Source organism: Salvelinus alpinus, chromosome 24 (genome assembly GCF_045679555.1).
Source record: "Salvelinus alpinus chromosome 24, SLU_Salpinus.1, whole genome shotgun sequence".
In the NCBI taxonomy this organism is placed as follows: domain Eukaryota; kingdom Metazoa; phylum Chordata; class Actinopteri; order Salmoniformes; family Salmonidae; genus Salvelinus; species Salvelinus alpinus.
The window spans coordinates 48067965-48077285 of record NC_092109.1 but is presented as its reverse complement, the minus strand read 5'-3'; the positions used below and the strand labels follow the sequence as shown (position 1 = coordinate 48077285).

The 9321-nt window shown below is 46.7% G+C and overlaps 1 protein-coding gene across 2 annotated transcripts in view; it reads left to right on the top strand.

The window, feature by feature from the left end:
• Positions 1-9088, top strand: part of crfb12 (cytokine receptor family member B12) — a 19169-nt gene extending 10081 nt beyond the window's left edge. The window contains exons 5-8 of one of the 2 annotated variants that reach the window (XM_071362935.1): positions 1475-1608; positions 1672-1822; positions 4737-4855; positions 5120-9088. In XM_071362935.1, coding sequence (XP_071219036.1) covers positions 1475-1608; positions 1672-1822; positions 4737-4855; positions 5120-6697 — 1982 coding nt within the window. In that variant the 3' untranslated portion in view covers positions 6698-9088. Of the gene's footprint in view, positions 1-1471; positions 1609-1671; positions 1823-4736; positions 4856-5119 lie in introns of both variants that reach the window. The other variant, XM_071362934.1, reaches the window with a different exon arrangement.
• The last annotated feature ends 233 nt before the right edge of the window (positions 9089-9321 follow it).

The window sequence follows — 9321 nt, the reverse complement described above, 5'->3', positions numbered from 1 at the left end:
CTACTCAGACAGTAAGACACACACAGTACAGCCCTACTCAGACAGTAAGACACAGTACAGCCCTACTCAGACAGTAAGACACAGTACAGCCCTACTCAGACAGTAAGACACAGTACAGCCCTACTCAGACAGTAAGACACAGTACAGCCCTACTCAGACAGTAAGACACACACAGTACAGCCCTACTCAGACAGTAAGACACACACAGTACAGCCCTACTCAGACAGTAAGACACAGTACAGCCCTACTCAGACAGTAAGACACACACAGTACAGCCCTACTCAGACAGTAAGACACACACAGTACAGCCCTACTCAGACAGTAAGACACACACAGTACAGCCCTACTCAGACAGTAAGACACACACAGTACAGCCCTACTCAGACAGTAAGACACAGTACAGCCCTACTCAGACAGTAAGACACAGTACAGCCCTACTCAGACAGTAAGATACAGTACAGCCCTACTCAGACAGTAAGACACAGTACAGCCCTACTCAGACAGTAAGACACAGTACAGCCCTACTCAGACAGTAAGACACAGTACAGCCCTACTCAGACAGTAAGACACACACAGTACAGCCCTACTCAGACAGTAAGACACAGTACAGCCCTACTCAGACAGTAAGACACACACAGTACAGCCCTACTCAGACAGTAAGACACAGTACAGCCCTACTCAGACAGTAAGACACAGTACAGCCCTACTCAGACAGTAAGACACAGTACAGCCCTACTCAGACAGTAAGACACAGTACAGCCCTACTCAGACAGTAAGACACAGTACAGCCCTACTCAGACAGTAAGACACAGTACAGCCCTACTCAGACAGTAAGACACAGTACAGCCCTACTCAGACAGTAAGACACAGTACAGCCCTACTCAGACAGTAAGACACAGTACAGCCCTACTCAGACAGTAAGACACAGTACAGCCCTACTCAGACAGTAAGACACAGTACAGCCCTACTCAGACAGTAAGACACAGTACAGCCCTACTCAGACAGTAAGACACAGTACAGCCCTACTCAGACAGTAAGACACACACAGTACAGCCCTACTCAGACAGTAAGACACAGTACAGCCCTACTCAGACAGTAAGATACAGTACAGCCCTACTCAGACAGTAAGACACACACAGTACAGCCCTACTCAGACAGTAAGATACAGTACAGCCCTACTCAGACAGTAAGACACACACAGTACAGCCCTACTCAGACAGTAAGACACAGTACAGCCCTACTCAGACAGTAAGAGATTAACCAACATGCTAAGTGTGTGTGTGTGTGTGTGTGTGTGTGTGTGTGTGTGTGTGTGTGTGTGTGTGTGTGTGTGTGTGTGTGTGTGTGTGTGTGTGTGTGTGTGTGTGTGTGTGTGTGTGTGTGTGTGTGTGTGTGTGTGTGTGTGTGTGTGTGTGTGTGTGTGTGTGTGTGTGTGTGTGTGTGTGTGTGTGTGTGTGTGTGTGTTCTGCAGCAGTGTTGAGCGCCCCAGGTCTGAAGTTGTGGGTGGAGAACCAGAGTCTACGTGTCCAGCTGCACCATCCTGCTCAGAATATCTTCAGATTATACAACATCACACTGCTGCAGAATGTTCTGGAACACAACGAAACGGTGAGAACACACACACACCAAAATCAGGTTTTCAACAGGGTCCTCATTGATTTGTGTGTGTAGGTTATGTCAGACGTTGCGTCGGGCTCAGAGAGAGTGTTCCCCCATCTCAGTCCAGACCACACCTACTGCCTCTTGGCCTCAGCCAATCACTACAGCCTACGCCGTCACATGACTGCTCTGGGGTGTGTCAACCTGACGAGACACAGGCCAGGTACAGTACAGTACACAGCCCTCCTCTATACACACAGCCCACCACTATACACACAGCCCCCCTCTATACACACAGCCCTCCTCTATACACACAGCCCCCCTCTATACACACAGCCCACCTCTATACACACACCTCTATACACACAGCCCTCCTCTATACACACACCTCTATACACACAGCCCACCACTATACACACAGCCCCCCTCTATACACACACCTCTATACACACAGCCCACCTCTATACACACAGCCCCCCTCTATACACACACCTCTATACACACAGCCCTCCTCTATACACACAGCCCACCTCTATACACACAGCCCCCCTCTATACACACAGCCCACCTCTATACACACACCTCTATACACACAGCCCTCCTCTATACACACACCTCTATACACACAGCCCACCACTATACACACAGCCCCCCTCTATACACACACCTCTATACACACAGCCCTCCTCTATACACACAGCCCACCTCTATACACACAGCCCCCCTCTATACACACAGCCCTCCTCTATACACACACCTCTATACACACAGCCCACCACTATACACACAGCCCCCCTCTATACACACACCTCTATACACACAGCCCTCCTCTATATACACAGCCCTCCTCTATACACACAGCCCCCCTCTATATATACAGCCCACCTCTATACACACAGCCCACCTCTATACACACAGCCCTCCTCTATACACACAGCCCACCTCTATACACACAGCCCTCCTCTATACACACAGCCCACCTCTATACACACAGCCCTCCTCTATACACACAGCCCACCTCTATACACACAGCCCACCTCTATACACACAGCCCTCCTCTATACACACAGCCCACCTCTATACACACACCTCTATACACACAGCCCACCTCTATACACACACCTCTATACACACAGCCCACCACTATACACACAGCCCACCTCTATACACACACCTCTATACACACAGCCCACCACTATACACACAGCCCACCTCTATACACACACCTCTATACACACAGCCCCCCTCTATACACACAGCCCACCACTATACACACACCTCTATACACACAGTCCACCTCTATACACACAGCCCTCCTCTATACACACAGCCCACCTCTATACACACAGCCCCCCTCTATACACACACCTCTATACACACAGCCCACCACTATACACACAGCCCCCCTCTATACACACAGCCCACCTCTATACACACACCTCTATACACACAGCCCACCTCTATACACACACCTCTATACACACAGCCCACCTCTATACACACAGCCCCCCTCTATACACACAGTCCACCTCTATACACACAGCCCCCCTCTATACACACACCTCTATACACACAGCCCACCTCTATACACACAGCCCCCCTCTATACACACAGCCCACCTCTATACACACAGCCCACCACACAGCAATGAGGTTACCGAGGTAGACATGTACATGTACAACTGAATAATGTCCTTAATCAGACTTTGCAAAGCATTGTCAGGGTCCAGTAGTACCGTGAAGAGTGCAAAGAGAAGGTCCCTGAGAGGCAGTACTAAGATGTGGGCGGGTGGCTAGTGCCGTGCAACAGAGTTCAACAGGGTTACAGTAGCTGGAGAGAAACTGTTATTGAGCCTGCTAGTGTGGGAACGTAGAGACCTGTACCGCCTGCCTGATGGTAGGATGGCAAACCGTTTGTGGCATGGGATGTGAAGGGTCCCTGATGATGCCGCTTGCGCTGGAGGTCTACGATGGCAGGGAGCTGGGTGGTTTTCACCTTCCGGACGACCACGGAGCATCCGCCGTACAGTTAGTCAGAATGCTCTCGACCACGCAGCGGTTAAAGTTCACCAGGATCTTGGGAGACAGGCGGGTCTTACAGGCGCTGCTGTGGCTTTTTGACCTTTTTGATTGGTTGAGGTGTTGAGGGACCAGGAGAGGTCCTCGGAGATGTAGACCCCCAGGAATTTGAAGCTGGGCACACGCTCCACCTCAGTGCCATCAATGAGAACTGGGGCGTGGCTGCAGCTTTTAGACTTCCTGTAATCCACAATGAGCTCCTTGGTTTTCTTTGCATTGAGGGTCAGTTGTCAGCGGACCATGCAGCCAGGTGCTTGACCTCCTCCCTGTAGGCTGACTCGTCATTGTCACTGATCAGGCCTACCACCGTGGTGTCGTCTGCGAACTTGACGATGGTGTTGGAACCGTGTACAGGAACATAGGTGAAGAGGGAGTACAGGAGGGGGCTCAGCACGCAGCCCTGTGGAACACCGGTGCTCAGGTTCAGGGTTGAGGAGGTGAAGTTGTCTAACCTGATAGACTGGGGTCTGTTGGTTAGGAAGTCCAAAGTCCAGTTACACAGAGATTGGCTGATCCCTAGGTCATAGAGTTTGGTACCTAGAGGAATGCTGAGCTAACGTCTATGAACAGCATTTTCACATACAGTTGAAGTCGGAAGTTTACATACTTCTTCAGGCAAATACATTTAAACTCAGTGTTTATTGTAGCTGGAAATATGCTGTTTCCAGCTACAATAGTCATTTACAACATTAACAATGTCTACACTGTATCTCTAAACAATTTGAATTTACTTTACCGGTAGTGTATGTGCCGTATGTATATAAATATATATATATATATATGTGTTATTATTTTTATTTTATTGAACAGAGCTTCGTTAGATCAAACTGTTTCCTTCCTTGTTTCTGTTACAGGTTAGATAGATCATTTTTACTTTGTGTGTGTTTGTTTGTTTGTTTGTGTGTGTGTGTGTGTGTGTGTGTGTGTGTGTGTGTGTGTGTGTGTGTGTGTGTGTGTGTGTGTGTGTGTGTGTGTGTGTGTGTGTGTGTGTGTGTGTGTGTGTGTGTGTGTGTGTGTGTGTGTGTGTGTGTGTGTGTGTGTGTGTGTGTGTCTTTCCAGATCAGCAGAGTTTGTTGGGCATGGCTGTGGGCGTGTTCCTGCTTCTGGCTGTTCTGATTGGTCTGATCGCTGTGACACGCTATGTCCTGAAGAGCGCAGACCACACCCCCACAGCTCTGGTACCCACCCACTAAACCATAATAATATATATATATATTATGTGTGTTTGCAACAAGATCTCATTGTTTCACGGTGAAATTTGACCCATTATTGACAAAAGAGATATTATTGGCAAAACAGATCCGTTTTAAATGTTTGGGGGACCTGGACAAACGTCTAATATTGAATTCCAAATTTAGTGATCTCCCTGGTGTGTGCGTGTGTGTGTTTGGGTGTGCATGCATGTTTGTGTGTTAACTCTGTTTCGGTGTTTGTGTGCGCAGGGTGTGCGTTCAGCAGGGTGCTTGGTGACTCCGGAAAATGTGGTGTGTCACCCAGTGATGTGTGGGACCGCCCCCTCTGGTTACCTGGCTTATCAGCTGAGAGCTGTCAGGACTTTTCACCTTGACGACCACCTGGAGACAGACAACCTCCTGCCCTGTTCCCTTGACGACCGCCTGGAGACAGAGACTCTCCTACCCTGTTCCCTTGACGACCGCCTGGAGACAGACAACCTCCTGCCCAATTCCCTACATACAGATAAAGGATCAGCTTCCCCTCTCACAACCACTAGTGGAGGAAAAACAAAATGGACCCCAGATCAGCGTCTAGGGGCAACTTCACCTCACAACCAACTAACCCTGTCTACCTCCCCCTCTCCCTTGTCTTCCTCATCTCTCTCCACTCCTCTCTCCCCTGGCTATGGTCTGGCCTGGGACAGTGTATCCAACCAGAGCGACCCTGGCTATGGTCTGGCCTGGGACAGTGTATCCAACCAGAGCGACCCTGGCTATGGTCTGGCCTGGGACAGTGTATCCAACCAGAGCGACCCTGGCTATGGTCTGGCCTGGGACAGTGTATCCAACCAGAGCGACCCTGGCTATGGTCTGGCCTCGGACAGTGTATCCAACCAGAGCAACACAGAGACACACACAGACAGAACTACTAAAAGAACTACAGACATGCCTACTGACATAACTACTGACATAACCACTGACAGAACCGTTGACATGACTACAGATGAAACTACTGATATAACCACTGACAGAACCACTGACAGAACCACTGACATGACAACAGACAGGACGGCAGACATAGCTACTGACAGAACTACTGACAGAACTACTGACAGAACCACTGACAGAACTACTGACAGAACTACTGACAGAACTACTGACAGAACTACTGACAGAACTACTGACATAACTACTGACAGAACTACTGACAGAACTACTGACAGAACTACTGACAGAACCACTGACAGAACCACTGACATGACAACAGACAGAACGGCAGACATAGCTACTGACAGAACTACTGACAGAACTACTGACAGAACCACTGACAGAACTACTGACAGAACTACTGACAGAACTACTGACAGAACTACTGACAGAACTACTGACAGAACCACTGACAGAACCACTGACATGACAACAGACAGAACGGCAGACATAGCTACTGACAGAACTACTGACAGAACCACTGACAGAACTACTGACAGAACTACTGACAGAACTACTGACAGAACTACTGACAGAACCACTGACAGAACCACTGACATGACAACAGACAGAACGGCAGACATAGCTACTGACAGAACCACTGACAGGACTACTGACAGAACTACTGACAGAACTACTGACAGAACTACTGACAGAACCACTGACAGAACCACTGACATGACAACAGACAGAACGGCAGACATAGCTACTGACAGAACCACTGACAGGTGCGACAGCAGGTATTCTCCCGAGTTAGAGGTCAGGTGTCAGGGGTCGTGCTTAGATGTGCATTCTCCCGGAGCCAGTCTATGCTCCTTCAGTAATTATGAACCTCGCCCTGACCCATCCCTAAAATGAACCTGACCTCTAACCCCTGACTCCTAACCTGACCTCTAACCCCTGACTCCTAACCTGACCTCTAACCCCTGACTCCTAACCTGACCTCTAACCCCTGACTCCTAACCTGACCTCTAACCCCTGACTCCTAACCTGACCTCTAACCCCTGACTCCTAACCTGACCTCTAACCCCTGACTCCTAACCTGACCTCTAACCCCTGACTCCTAACTATGAGTAAGGATGGCAGGCTACTTGTATTTCTGCTGCATATATTTATTTACCTGTTTATTTTGAGTTGATTGTTTTTAGTCCTGACTGTCTTTCCCACCAAGGACCAATTGGTGTTGGAGCCCAAATCTTACCTTTATGATTGATTAATAAAGGCACACACCCAAACACATACAGAACTTTTCCTTTGGAATGAGCCTGGGAGCCCCTGTCCTCGGTCTGACGTCACTACAGTTGGAAATAAGTGTCGTTGCTGTCATGTGTGGTTGTGCTCTGTTGTCGGTTCTCTCTGCAATGCTTCTATTCAAAATAAACCAATCAGATGTTCTCTGCAATGCTTCTATTCAAAATAAACCAATCAGATGTTCTCTACAATGCTTCTATTCAAAATAAACCAATCAGATGTTCTCTGCAATGTTTCTATTCAAAATAAACCAATCAGATGTTCTCTGCAATGTTTCTATTCAAAATAAACCAATCAGATGTTCTCTACAATGTTTCTATTCAAAATAAACCAAGCAGATGTTCTCTGCAATGCTTCTATTCAAAATAAACCAATCAGATGTTCTCTACAATGCTTCTATTCAAAATAAACCAATCAGATGTTCTCTGCAATGTTTCTATTCCTTTATAATATCAGCCTGCCCCGGCCAAACCCGGACAACGCTGGGCCAATTGTACGCCGCCCTATGAGACTCCCAATCATGGCCGGATGTGATACAGCCTGGATATTAAACACTTTTCCCTGCAGTCACACCTCAACCCTGTACATGTGACTATTGAACACTCTGAACATGAATCTGATTGGTCAATTTTTTTAATAGAAACATTGTAGAGAACATCTGATTGGTTTATTTTTTTTAATAGAAACATTGCAGAGAACATCTGCTTGGTTTATTTGAAGGGGTCCCTGATGATCTTCTTGGCCTTCCTGCGACACCTGGTGGTGTAGCTGTCCTGGAGGGCAGGCGGTGCGTACTCAATGGTGCGTTAGGCTGCACGTATCACCCTCTGAAGCACCTTGCAGTCTGGGGGATTTGCCGTACCAATCTGTGATGCAGCCCGACCGTATGCTTTCGAAAGAACACTGTGAGGATTCCTTCAGCATCCTGAGGATGAAGAGTCGTGCCGCCTTCACCAAGGTGTCCATGTGGTTAGAAAATGTAAGCTTCTCTGAGTCTCAACGTCAACAGTGAAGAGGCGACGCTGGGATGATGGCCTTCTAGGCAGAGTTGCAAAGAAAAAGCCATAACTCAGACTGACCAATAAAAAGAAAAGATTAAGATGGGCAAAAGAACACAGACACTGGACAGAGGAACTCTGCCTAGAAGGCCAGCATCCTGGAGTCGCCTCTTCACTGTTGACGTTGAGACTGGTGTTTTGCGGGTACTATTTAATAAAGCTGCCAGTTGAGGACTTGTGGGTAATATTTAAGGTACTTGTCCTCTTGCTCAGTTGGGCACCGGGGCCTCCTACTTCTCTTTCTATTCTGCTTAGAGCCAGTTTGCGCGTAATCAGATTTTGCAAAGTACACAGCGTTGTAAGATATTTTCAGTTTCATGGCAATTTCTCGCATGGAATAGCCTTAATTTCTCAGAACAAGAACAGACTGACGAGTTTCAGAAGAAAGGGATTTGTTTCTGGCCATTTTGAGCCTGTAATTGAACCCACAAATGCTGATGCTCCAGATACTCAACTAGTCTAAAGAAGGACAGTTTTATTGCTTCTTTAATCAGGACAACAGTTTTCAGCTGTGCTAACATAATTGCAAAAGGGTTTTCTAATGATCAATTAGCCTTTTATAATGATAAACTTGGATTAGCTAACACAACGTGCCGTTGGAACACAGGAGTGATGGTTGCTGATAATGGGCCTCTGTACGCCTATGTAGATATTCCATTAAAAATCTGCAGTTTCCAGCTACAATAGTCATTTACAACATTAACAATGTCTACACTGTATTTCTGATCAATTTGATGTTATTTTAATAGACAAAAAATTTGCTTTTCTTTCAAAAACAAGGACATTTGTAAGTGACCCCAACGTTTGAATGGTATTGTGTATACGTATATAAACACAATAGTATCATGAATGTACTATATATACAGTTCCTTGAATAATGTTTTAAGACCCCTTGGAGTTCTTCATATTTTATTGTATTAAAGTGGGATGAAAAAATGTATTTCATTGTCATTGTCAGAAATCCAATAGAGCTGAATACTTTTGCAAGGCACAGAATATACACAGTAGAACATTCTACATATACACAGTAGAACATTCTACATATACACAGTAGAACATTCTACATATACACAGTAGAACATTCTACATGTACACAGTAGAACATTCTACATATACACAGTAGAACATTCTACATATACACAGTAGAACATTCTACATATACACAGTAGAACA